General features: G+C 36.0%; 1 protein-coding gene across 7 annotated transcripts in view; it reads right to left on the bottom strand.

Annotated features, from left to right (window-relative positions):
• Positions 1-13,906, bottom strand: part of APC (APC, WNT signaling pathway regulator) — a 97,001-nt gene that overhangs the window by 21,701 nt on the left and 61,394 nt on the right. For 4 of the 7 annotated variants that reach the window (XM_027671163.1, XM_027671164.1, XM_027671162.1 and 1 more), the window contains exons 7-9: positions 10,620-10,703; positions 3,846-3,950; positions 234-356 (exon numbers count right to left, since the gene is read on the bottom strand). In XM_027671163.1, coding sequence (XP_027526964.1) covers positions 234-356; positions 3,846-3,950; positions 10,620-10,703 — 312 coding nt within the window. The remainder of the gene's footprint in view (positions 1-233; positions 357-3,845; positions 3,951-10,619; positions 10,704-13,906) is intronic. The other 3 variants (XM_027671166.1, XM_027671167.1, XM_027671168.1) reach the window with 3 other exon arrangements.

Genomic DNA, 13,906 nt, shown 5'->3' with positions numbered 1-13,906 from the left:
GCTTTTTAGATATTCCAGTAACTTCTAGGATTCATTTGTTCCTTACTGTAACAACTCTTAACTGATCATCAACAAGTTAAAAAAAAAAGGAATTTCTGTGCACATATTTGAAAAGTATCCTAAAATTTTAACTTAATAAAATTGCTATGTATGTATAGATCGTTCAGCTAATATTAGTACTACTAGCAGAAACAATGAGGTTATTGTATTAGTAAAAATGTAGCATTAGCGACCTGTGGTTTGTAATCTTCGGTTACCTTGGTACCCAGATGACTTGTCAGTCTGCGAGGAACAGAATAGTTACTACTAGAGCTCATAACACTGGCTGTCTCGTGGTCCATTCGAGCAGCAGAACCCTACAAATTCAAACAACAACTTAGTATAAAACAAAGTCTGAGTAAAAAAAACAACCGCCTAATTCAGTTTCAGCACTGGATGAATTGTACTGACAGTAATGAAATGTCAACTTCTGTTGATTTGGGTCCTCTCTATCCTAACATAACTTAAGAAGTCACTGTTAAATCTATTTTTATTAACCACTTTTCCTGCAAGTTAGTCTCAACAGAATTGTACTTTTAATGGAACTGATTTATAATTACTATTTTCACCATGTGTGAGGAGTGGACTTTGCAACAAATCTGAATAATAATTTTTACACAGTGAAAAAAACCAGCCTCAATTTTTATGTCTTCTTATGTAGTGGAATAGGTCTGTATTTCTTCAGAACAAAACCGGATATGCAAGAACTGTCTAGTACCAAGAGATTCATCTGGACAAGGAGTGACTCCGTTTGAATTTGTCAATATCAAAAGCAAATTGTGAGTGGTTGAGTAATTATTTGCTGTTGTTTTATTTCTTTCTCTGCTTCCTGTCCCTGTCCCTTGCTATGTCACTCTCTTCTCATTTGCTTTGAGGAATTCAAAAACATATTTGTTTAGGGAACACTTTTAGTATTTAGTATCAGAACACTGTTTTACTCAGGTAGTCACCAGTCTTTCTTTGATCCTCTAAAAAAGGCTAAGATCTGTTCATGAAATTATTGCCCTTATTTGCAAAACAATGTTTTCAAACTATATGGATCTACGAATATTACTTTTTTTCAAAAAACCCCCACAAAAACACAGAAGAAAACTCCATGGAAGACACTTCAAAATAATTTCTGTGTTTTCTATGCGCACCATAAAGAAGAATATTCTCTTCTGAGTATTAGCTGTTCATACCGTTCAACATCTTAAATGTGAAGTTGAAAGAGACTATAAATAAAAGGTAGGAATAACTTAATGCTATGTTTGTATAGACAGAAAAGAATCTAGCTATAGTGAGTATGAAAACACACATTATTATACTCATTTCACTCTCCCATTTGAATGCAGAAGATTTGATGCAGGTTCCAGAAGTATTATGCTACATAAGTATAACTGGAATGATTTAAATTCACACAATTGATTCCAATATATATTTCCTATGTAAACAAGCCCTTATTTTCTCTGTTGACTATGGGAAAAAATCAAAATCTGAAAGCTTAGAATGAATGGATTTTCTCAATTATTCACTTAAATAACATGCAGTGCTAAGAATATGGGAATGAATTCCCAGATTTTTACACAGAGCAATCCCTTTGTATCACCTTGACCTCAAACTACATTCAGAGGATTACAGGTTCAACATAATGTACATGGCAGAATTCTCCATTATTAAGCTCAGCATGATCCAAGATCGTAAAAATGACACAGGTTTGGAGCACTACCTCCTAAAATGCACCACAGTGTAGACAGAAATAGCCTAATTATTCTATTGTTTCCCTCAAACTGTATCAACTTCATTTCAGATAGCTATTTCTTTCAGAGCCATCATGCGGCCTTGCTACTTGGAGGTTGCCAGGATGCCCAATGAAGTGTAACTGCATTTCTTATTGGTGACTAAAAACTAATGTGAAAGAAATAATGGAAGGTGTGGGCATTCATGTAAGAAAATGGGAAATAACAAGGAAATGTTGCGCGGACCATTCCTGTGTAGAACCTTCTCTTTCAAAATCTTCTCCTCTCTACTTCATCTTGTTTTCTCCTTTTATACTTTATGGTCTTTAACTCATTGTTTTACCAGGCTTTCTATCTACCCTGTCAATTTGGCAATTTTACCTGGTTTGTGACATATTTTCTTAACAAGATGGACAATCGGAATCAATTCCTTTATGAATCTTGCAAAACAAAGGTTTGAAAATAATTTTACTTAGGCATGAGGGTAATGAGTGTAACAGAAAAGAGAAGACAGCTGAAAGATGGTGCAGAAAAGGATACACCTGAATTCTGAAAAATCCTGGATTCAATTGGCAGTGTTTCAATTAACAGTGACTGCCAGTTAGAACCAAATGATTTGGTTGAAACTTTTTTTTTCACTCCATTGAATACTGACTGCTCAAAGTATATTCAGCTGGTTTATCAGAAATGAATGTTCCACCCAATCCATGAAACCTTTCTCTATCTGGACTTGCACTGAAAGCAAGTAATCCCCAGATGGCTGTTTTAACACAGATAGAGTGTCCTGGCTCTATCCACCTCTAGGAGGAAGGAATATGCATGTTTTATACATTTTTATAAGGCAAAAGTCAAAATTTTACAAATCCTCAACGTAAGGCCTCAAGTGAAGTATGAATGAATCTTCCATTTGCATAAGTCTGCCAAGATATGACAATCCCTTCTTCCTTCTCTGTAAAATACGTTGTCCAGAAATACTCTTAATTCATCCTTTGAGTATGGATGGTACAGCAACAATGCATCAATTATTTAAATACATTATGCTTTCAGCCCCAAAGCAGCACTGAACTCTTTTCTTCCCAAACAATAAAGCTGTCATAAGAATTAAGAGTCAGAGCCTCAATCAGATATGGATGATAGAATTTAATTCCAAATGGTGATCAAATGTATTTCAAAAGCAAAATCACAGGCTGTGCTTACTGTTTAATGACATGAAATATTCTAGCCAAACCACAGTTCTTTCTGATACATCTTCTTTACAAGATACTTTCAGAAATATTTAAACAATTCCACTTCCTTAGAGTAGCAAAAATATTTTACATATGAATTCAGCTATTAAACCTATATTGTGAAGTTTTAAGAACCCAAATTACTAGTGGGAATGTCTCAGCTACAGTTGAAAATCATGAGGGGAATGACCATGGTAAATAAATAAAAGTATTTTTAGCCAAAGAAAGAAGTCATAAATATTGATGAATATTGGTTTTAAAAGATAAGAATTTAATGTACACCTCAAAATATTCCACTACTGTATTTCACTAATAATAGGAAAGTAATGAAAGATTATTTAGAAGCATTTAAATAACCCTTCAGCCTATTTCGAGGAGATTATCTCATTGATACTATAGTTTCAAAGCTTTAGATAAAACAGTATTAAAGAAACATTAATGATAAACCTGCCATTTGGTTCTTCTCTTTTTTAAAAAATCACCGATATTTCAGTGGTAATTTCTAAAGTGAAAATTTAAACAATTTTCCATAATTAAATCACACTTTCAATATTAAAATTCTCCTACAATAAAATACATTTCCCATAGCCATTCTTGTTATCTCCTTCAAAGCATTAGGCTCATTAATCATTTAAACAAAGGAAAACACTCCCCGCATTATTGAATATTTATACTTCACCTTATTAAAAAATTTCCTTCCAGTAAATACAAGAAATTTCCCAGACAGAGATGGAAAAAAGGAAAACATACATATTTTTTAAAGGAGTAGGCATGCAAACACAGTAAGGTAATTCCAACACATTAAGCAACATACACCTCAAATATTTAATTACATTAAAACCACACAAAATACTGTATTTACCTGACCAGTATTGCTAGCTGCTGCGTTGATTTCTGCTGCTCCTTGACCTTCATTCTGTCTCTCCGTATCATGGGAACCTGCATCGTGCTTGCTTTGAGGTGCTCTCTGCAGATACAAGAGTTTAGGAAATTACATACTGAAATGAAGTGCACTTTATCATTCAAAGCTTTCTGGCCTGTGAAAGCATCTCTCCTACACTCTCACAAAGCCATCCAAAAGCACTTTGCATTTCACAAGCCTGAGCCTCAAAAATTAACAGCCGAGACTGAGCGTCTTTGAAAGGTTGCAAGACGCAAGACGTAAGTGGAGCCCGTCCTCTGAGGATTACAGCCCTGCAAGACAAAGGATTCGCTGTGACACATAGGAACACCATTTTCCACCAGCTGTGCTCACATCCCTATCGGAAATGTAACAGAATTGGAGCAAACAACTGCCTGCTCTGCTCTGCCACATGATCCCTGCATTTACTGGGGACTATGGACAGCACAGCTCAATTAAGCTTTGCATTCAAAGACAAGTAATTTCTGCTTGAACAGAAGGATATCTGTACTGTAATAATCCTTCTAAATGTCAAGGACAAATAGTGCAGGAATTACCACTGTGACAGAAATAAAATTTATATAGTCTGATACTGATCCATCTAATATTCTGTCAAAATAAATTTAACTGATGTGGTAAGCTGGTACAGACAGGTTTCAGTTCCTTCAGGAAACCAGTCTTACACATCTACATGAAAATTAACCTGGGTTTCCCTGCTACTGACATGGATCATGAGATCAAACGAGAAAATCAGGCCTTTAAATACAGTTTCCTAATGAAGTAAACAGAATGTGGCACTTAGTGCCACGGTCTAGTAATCATGGGTTGGACTTGATCTCAGAGGTCTTTTCCAACCCAGTTGATTCTATGATTCTATGAATAACTGAGCACTTATAAAGTATGTGAAGTATCCAACATTATCTATTAATGTGTTTAAAACATTTCAGATTTTCAGAAAGACATGAATGTCCATGGAACTGGTTGAAGTCTGAAACTGAAAGCAGGATTATTTTTCAAGTATTAGTCTTGTTGCCAAATCTCATTTTATAGACTAAGAGGCTATTACCTTAACAGACAAAATAATCTCAAACAACTTGTTTAGCTACACTTGGTATATTACATGAAGTTTCTAAGTAACTCTGCAATGGTCTTGAGCAGAACAGCCTATAGAGCATTGTCTGCCTTACCTTAATTACCGGATATTTGTCTTTGACTTTTAGCAGAAACATACTGTTCTTCAAGTTACGTACACTGAAACATCTTTAGTAACCCAGTGATCAAACTCATACAGTATCACTGGCATAAATAACTCTGTTTTGTTCATATACAGTCTCAAACCCAGAAAATATGTAATGTTGAACAGAACTTCAGAATCCAGTAATTAACTATAATACATGTGAAGCGATAACTTAAAAATTAAATCTATACAGTTTAACTCAAGGAATAAAGTAGGTCAAAGAACACAATAATATTACACGAAGTAACAAGAAAATTGGAAAAAATTATGGGTAGAACACTTCTTAATATTACATGTTCAGTTATGGAAAACATAACTGAACAAAAATTAGATCTAAGCCTCCAGTATAACTCAGGACAGAATTTTCCAGTCATGAGGTGACATTTTCAATACCATGTAAAAAGCAGTATTAAACATGCCTAGAGGTAAAAAGCTGAATGGTTCATTAGCTGGGCTCTGACCCACTGGGTCACCTGAAGGGGGACCAAGACCAAGAACTCTTCCAAGAACAACCCTGGGGTTGGGGCAATTTTTTTGGTGTGTTGATGAGGATATATGTATTAAATAGTTCTGCTGCATCTGCAGCACATACACACAGGTATTTCCTTCACTGACAAGAAAAGTTTCTGCTCTCCTTGACACACTCTTTCTCCTCCTACTCACATACATTTCGTTTACTAAATGCTATTTATGAATGAGCTGGCTTCCCATTCCCCCCAAGTACTCTCAAAAATACACCATTACAAAAAGTAGTCTACAAAACATGTAAATTAACTTAGAAGGCGATTTTTAGCAGTTACTAGCAGGGCTTCTCTAACTTTAAATGCTGTATGTGCTCATGACATGCACACACATTAAGGTCACATGAGTTAACAGAGGCACTTGAACACGAGATCTGCAAGTTCACAGTGAAAGAGTTCTTACCACTTCAGCTACTGAAGTAACTTAAAGTGAGCTGTTCTCTTCATGCAGACTGGCTCAAAGGAGTTAATGACAACACAGGTAGCAGACAGCAGGCTATTCATTGAAAACTGAATATTTATTATAGATATTTATTATAGATATATTAATATATGTTTAAGTTATATATTTATATGAAAATATTATGTATCCACACATATGGATAATGACAACAGATTTTTGTACAGATCTAGTATTGCTGTAAATAAATATTCATCTGATAAGACTGCCAATTAGAGGTTAGAAAGATAGCATAACCATTGCAAGTTTGTCACCTTTTCACAGTACCTTTCAACACTGAACACAGGACCTCTGGATGAAAATATAGAACCTACCAACCACACCAGCAAAGATCCAGAGCATGTACAGAGCAGCAGGCCCTGTAACCTCTACAAAAAGCATAGCAGGTGGAGAATGGCACATGGTTCCCTGGGTAAAACAGCACCACCTGTTTCAGAGCTTGACTTTTGAGAAGGCATAAGCTGGGTTTATAACCCCTGCTATTTCTGAAGTCTGGCATCACACCACCAAGTCAGTTTAACAGATTACATTTGTTTGCTCTTGCAGCAAAATGGTGGGAGACTCCACGTGAATATATTACGTACTACAGCAATAAGGAGCCGCTCCCTCTGTCTTGTTTGCCACAATTTTCTAAATATTTCTGAAGTCAACAATAACTATCACTTGTCAGTTATTAACTTCCATGTATTTACTAGTAGAAAATTTATAAACTCTAGCTATTTATGACATTTGCAAGCATAGTAGGCCTTGATTATTTTTGCTAAGAAAACTGATTATAAATAATTTTACCTAATACTTTGTCAAAATGAGTTGCCAAAGAGGTCCATTGTACATTCAGTAGGTCAGAAGACCTTTTTAGGCATAAACCACTGTTTTTCCCCCCAATATTCAACTACCCTTTTATTTTTCTGTGTGTTGAAAACTACAGATACCCTATTATTTTCTAGATATCAGAAAATGCTTATTTTGCCATTACTTCATATTAAACAGAATATACATACATGTGTTAAGTAACATATATAAGAAAAAGAACAATGCAACAAGCAAAATTAAGAAAGCATATATTTGAAATATTTTGCTATAGTTGAGTCAAAGAAAAAATAAAGTCAGTGAGTCAAATCTTTGAGAACACTCCTGTCCATCACAGTTTAGAGCTTGCTAGTCATAATCTTTGTGAAAAATAAAGTCTTTACATTTTATTTACAGCAACACTGCCCAAGGGAAATACTTCACATATTTCAAACGATAGATATTATGAAAGAAAGGCCTGTACCACCATAAGAAAGTGAAAACCCCACATTGAACACTTGCCAAGAATTTGTTTGTTTGTTTGTTTTTTAATAATTTCAATTTGTACCTAACAGCCAAAAATTCTCTTTGGATAGGTTTAACTCTACAGTGGATTTCAAACCTTATTATGAAAATCTTGCAAAATATTTAATAGAAGTTTCATGAAATTTGAAGGTACCATGACTTGCATGTAAATTACCTCAATCTTTTCCAGAATCATTCATGAGACTTGGCAGTTTGCCAAACCTTAAAAATGCACTAAAATATATGCCAGAATTTTTTCTGCTAATCGATTTCCAAAAGCTATTTTTATGTTGCAGTGTTGTATTTGGTCTTATTCTTCAAGATATATTGCCCCTGGATTCCACAGTGAATGACATCACCACAGAGCCAACTGTATCAGCAGACAGGCTGTGATATTTGTTACTGCTGTTACCAGATCTTTATAACTATAAGAAGCACATTCAATTTGGGTATCACTGTATTGGGCACAGTATAAAAGTATAGCAAATGTCTCACGTTTGTATTTATCAGCTACATGGACTGTGCAGTTTGAGTGCTACTACCTTCCCCCTCGCTACCAGAAAATTTCAGAATTAGATCCAGATTAGAGCTGTAAGAGATGCTCATCACTTGGAAATGATTAAAACACACTATAAAGTACTAGTGTGCATGTAGTGACTGCCTCCTTTACCACCAGTACCCTGGTAACTCTGTCCTAAATCATCTAACTATTCAACCAGACATCCCAACATTTTACAGGTAAGACACACCACAACAAAATCTCAATATATCAGAACTTCAGTGTATGTGGCGGCCAAATAATTTGGTGAAAGGAGTGAAAAACTGGGACAAAACCTTTTTTTTTGTATTCACATCTCAATGCTGGTTGAGCCCCTGACCTTAAGTAAGTTTAAAATACTGAGTTTTTTAAAATCAGAATAAGAAATAAACACTCTGGGGACAGGAGCTATTTGACTACATGGGACAAAAGTATCTGTTGAGAGGCTGACCAGCCAGGTAGGGAGAGCTTTATACTGGAAATGACAAGGGCCAGAGTGATTCCTCAACAAACAATCGACGAGTTGGAAGGGTAGGGCAGGCAAGGCAAGGGCCCTGGCTGATGGGAACACAAGGGCAATCCACACAATTGAAATAAGAGCAATGTCCTTGAGCACAGACACATAAGGAACCAGGTGCAGCAGAACAGCCTTGGGAAAGCTCTCAACCTGGGCTGGAGAATTGGCATGGTTGGGTGTCTGTCTCTGGCACACGTCTGTGTGTCAGCAGACAGGAGGAGTTAACGTGAATGCAGTCATGGGGCTGTATTCTCACTGGGATCACAGAGATGTGGTAGAATAGCTCCTATGAATAAGACTGCAACTGAGAAATACAGACATTTTAGGAAGGACAGGCTGGAAAGGCTCAGGGGAGACTTTACTAATCTCTATCTCAAAGAGGCTGGAGCAAGGTGGGTGTCAGTCTCTTCTCCCCCCTAAAAAATGATAGGATAAGAGGAACAGCCTCAAGTTGCACCAGGGCAGGTTTAGATTGCATATTGGGGAAAATTTCTTCACCAAAAGGGTTGAACAGACTTCCCAGGAAGAGGTGGGGTGACTGCCCCTGGAGATATTAAAAAGATGTGCAGATGTGGCACTTGGGGGCATGGTTTAGTGGTGGACTTGGCAGTGTCAGGTTAATGGTTGAACTCAATGATCTTAAAGATCTTTTCCAAACTCAGTGACTCTGTGGTCCTAAGTGAGGCAGGGAAGTTTTCCTTTATGCAAGACAGCAGCTACAGTGCATGGTGCTCTGCCTGGGGATGAGCCAGGAGTCAGTCAAGAGCTTATGGGTGAAGATTAGCAGGCAGACCAACATGGGAGCTGTGGAGGACATCTTCTAAAGAACTCCTTATCTGGAGAAAGAAACAGAGAAAACTTTTCCAAGAAACTGGAAGAAGCCTTGTGTGTAGAGGCCCTGGCCCTCACAGGGCCTCTTCAAGTCTGCTGGAGGGATAATAGCAGGATGAAACATTCCAGGAGATCTCCTGACTTCTCTGATGTCAATTTCCAGACACAGGTGATCCAAGGGTCAAGAAGGAGAGGCCCTGTGCTGGCTTTGATACTTAAAAACAAAGAAAGAACTTGCTGAGGACATGAAAGTTAGAAGCAGCCTTGGCTGCAGTGACAATGAGATGGAAGAGTTCAGGATCCTAAGAGGAGGGTAAAGGGCAAAAGCCAGGACCACAGACCCCACCTCCACTGGAGAACAGGTGATTTCAATCAAAAGCTTAAGGGACTGGAGCAGCTCTCGTATGCAGAGAGGATGAGAGAACTGGGACTGTTCAGCCTGGAGAAATGAAGGCTCAGGGAGATCTCAAGGTGTATAAACACCTGGATTAACTCATATGTAAAAAGACAGGCAACTTTAATTTCACACACTACTGTCTGATTCACCTATAAAAACAGTTTTCCCCCCAGATCCTGGAACTATGAAACCAGTATTTTTCAAAATGGAAAAATATACATCCATTACTAATCCAAATGCTGCTTTGAGCTTTCACTGTAGTTATTTTGGGTGAAGACAAACCATAAAATATTCAGTTCCAACACACACTTTATATTTAATTTACCAATACAATAAATGGATTTGACATTCTAAGTGAATTTCCACTATGAGAGCAGTTTTTCCTAACGGCAATTACTAACATGGACTCTGTAATTTACAAGAAATATCCTGTATTTCTTAATATATAACCCAGTATTTAAACACTAAAAATATACCAGGCTTCTATAATAAGGTCTGACAGAAGCTGTATCAACCCTCTTTTTAAACTTATTTCCTTCAAAAGACAAGCATATCATGAAGGTGCTTATCAGAGATTCATATTTAGAAAGGCATGTACAACTGATGGCTGTAAATATTTGCTAAAACCAAGACTCAGCCTTTATAATACACTGCATGTTAACATTTTTACTGAAATTTCAAGTTAAACTTCTAACTGATATATCATTATAGATTAAAGCTCCCCAGTAGCTTTAAGACTAATCCAAGTATTCCACCCCCAGGTCACTGGAAAGAGAGCAAGTAACACCTTAAGAACACTTAATTGTGACATCAATTGCTGGTGGAAATAATCCTGACTAGCACTTTATTCAAATAATTTGGGTTTTTAAAAGAAAAAGATACATACCACAATCAAAAAGGGCAAGTAATTGCTCACTAACCTCTGCTTCAGCTGCTTGTGATTGTAGGAGCTGTCTTATGCGAAGAATGTCCTTTTCTATTTGTTGAATTCTCGCCACCCTTGCCTGAAACGAATGGATTTTCATGTTTGATTTTGTTCAAAACCTCCTTTTCCTTACTGTACTTAGTGACACTATGAAGAATTCCTTGCAAATAACACTGACTACAAAACAAACCTACTTCAGCTGGTACATGCAGTAGGTACTACATGCAGTAATTCAAGTGCTCTTCCTAACAGAAGACAGGCATGACTGCAAGCATTCAAAACATAGTGAGTAGTCAGGATTTTAATAAAATTCATACTCATTTGGATGTAATAGGTCATCACACAGGACACATTCAGGTATAAACAAATGCTCCCATTAACTTGTACAATATTCCTGCTTCTGAAACTGACATTTTATGCAGACCTTTAGTAAATTTTTTTCACTTTTATCTCAAATATTAGAGTTCTACTTGCCTTACAAACATTTGAGAGAGATTTGTACTTGCAGAGTGTCTTGAAAGTATGAGACCCTGACTGATTTCTATTATATTCAGTTACTATAATGATTTGGGAGTTTTGCTTATGCTCAGCCTCTGAAATTTTCTGCTTCTACAAATCTCAAAGAATTTAACAGGCTAAGTATAAAAAAACTTACATACTGCTTCTGGGATTTTACAGACATCTCTAAATCAGTCTTTTACAGCCATATTGCTACTCATTGCCCACTGCAACCATTCTGTAGTTAGTAAAGAGAATGTTAAAAAACCCCAAAATGTTACAGGATCCATGTACTTTACACCAGTTGTACAGTGAAGCACAGGATGCCTTGCGATTCTGTGAAATGATAACTGTGAAAAGTTATATATCTCTGCATGAGCCTAATAATTTATTGACATTATTTGACTTAGAATGTGGACAAGACACCAAACTGATTAAAAAGTATTTTTTGTGTGATGGATAGATTAATGAAGTGGATACACAGTTGAAAGAAAAATTCTGATTTTTCTACTCGATTAACATTTACAAGAATCAGCATTATCACCAATCTTATTTAACACATTTATAACCTAAAACTGGAAGCAAGATGAACTTTTAACTAATGCCAAAAGATACACAGGTAATAGAATCACAATATTATCTGGAAAATTTAGAATTATAGAAGAAAATATACCGACAAAATAGAAACACACATCAGAAGCAGCTATGGGAAAAGCATCATAAACATCAATGTCTAGTTGTGATGCAAAGCTACAAACATTTGAGTATAAATTTGATTTGATTTCGTAAAGCAAAGTATCAGAACACATAGAAGCTTCAGCATAGAGGCAAACAGATAATTCATCCCACCCTTTGCATTTAAGTATTAGAAAGATAATAAAAATGTATTTTGGGGAATAACTATGCATTGGTGCCATTATGCATAACTGACACAATGTGTCTCTCACTGTCCTTAAGAATTACTTCAACTTTACAGAAACACAGAACAGTCTGAATTGGAAGGGACCTTGGAAACTCATCTATCCCAAGCTCCCTCCCATGGGCAGGAACATCTTCAAGATTTCTGAAAGTCCTGTCTGGTCTGACCTTGAACATTTTCAGGGATGAGGTACCTACTACCTCTTGGCAGCCTCTCCCCGTGTTTCACCACCCTCACTGTAAAACATTTCTTTCTTGTACCTAATCTAAATCTACCCTCTACTAATTTAAAACCATTAACTCTTGTCCTGTAACAGCTATTCCCTGCTAAAAAGTTTTTTATAGATCCCCTTTAAATACTCAAAAGCCACACGTTTCCCCCAGATTTCCTATAAATTGAGTTTCTTTCAGTGTAATCAGCAATTTATCCCATAAAGGGCATCAAGAGAATCTGAGTACATATACACACCCAAGCACAGGGAAAAGTTTTGTGCAGATGAAAGCAATTAAATATTGAACAATTTGCCAAGTATCACTGACTAAGTTGCCCAAAGGGACAGGAATTCAACCCATCCTTTCCAGTTTTAATCCACAGATTTAAACATCAGGCCATTCTTCTTTCTGCCAATTCATTATTTGTATTACATGGAAATTGGAGAATTCCACTATCCAGGAGCATATTTAGTACCAAACACCACAGAAGCATTTTCTTCCACAAAGGGGTACAGCTTAATGGTAAACAGGCAAAAATCTGAGATACAAAATAGAACAGGCACCAGGAATGTGTTTAATTTTATAACCTATTTAAGAAACACCACTTTTGATTTCTGTTTGTTCATAGAATATTCTCATTCATTTTTATATTTACTTGTAACCTTTATTAACATAAAATTGTTGGATAAAATAACTTAATATTTGAAGTTACAGTTACTTGGCTTTCACTGCTCCAGTAAGGCTTCTAACAAAAAGAAATAAAACTCCTCCACATTCAAAGTGATGAAAAAATAGTCACTTTATTGAAAGTAAAAATAAGCAGTAACATTTTGTTTTAAAATGTTGTTTGGATTTTTTGTTTGTTTGGGGTTTTTTCAGAAATAAAGATGAATAATAGACAAAATTATTAATGGCTTGGCCTACATTTACATACAAGATCATTGTATGAATTTTCATCTGTGCAAGACTCAAGGATCTTCAACTTTAGTGGTCTGCTGTTTCAGCAAACTTTGAGGGATCCTGGGATTAATTCTTATAAGAATGATAATTTCTTGTGAGATTTTAAGGAACACTTAACCTAAAAAAAAAAATAGATCCTTCTTGTTCTGGCATGAAGGAAAAATAAATTCTATTTGAACATGAATTCAGTTTTAGAATTGAAGTATTTTTTTAATATATCTTACAGAAATTAAGTTTGCTTCCACTTACTACTAAGCATACAGGCTACAACATTTGAACAGAGCAGAAAGGAAGTGGGAAAACTAAGAAGTTGAATATACTTGCCAAATAAAATTTTTTCATTTTTGCACATTTAAACATGACAGTGAAATAATGCAGAAATTGCTTTTATGTATTTGTACACCCATGACCTTCTACACATTTCCGGCACTGGTCCTTGGGAGAATGGAACCAAGGGGAATTACCAGTTCAGTTCACAAGAAGCACATGAGAAGCAGTTACTTCCTATTTTATAATCTTTATATAATCACACTAGGTACTGTAATTTCTCTAAGTATGGAAGTGTTACACATACGTATATAGAGGAAGAGGGTGAAACAGCTGTGACAAACACCTTGAAAAGCATTAATTCAGAAACCTATAAAATATTTCAACATCTTGGCAGCATTTTGCCCCCACAAAACTAAAAAAAAA

The sequence above is a fragment of the Neopelma chrysocephalum genome, unplaced genomic scaffold, assembly GCF_003984885.1.
Source record: "Neopelma chrysocephalum unplaced genomic scaffold, ASM398488v2 Primary Assembly neopelma1_97034, whole genome shotgun sequence".
NCBI classification, from domain to species: domain Eukaryota; kingdom Metazoa; phylum Chordata; class Aves; order Passeriformes; family Pipridae; genus Neopelma; species Neopelma chrysocephalum.
Note: the sequence above shows the minus strand (reverse complement) of the source record. Positions and strands in the feature narration are given on the sequence as shown.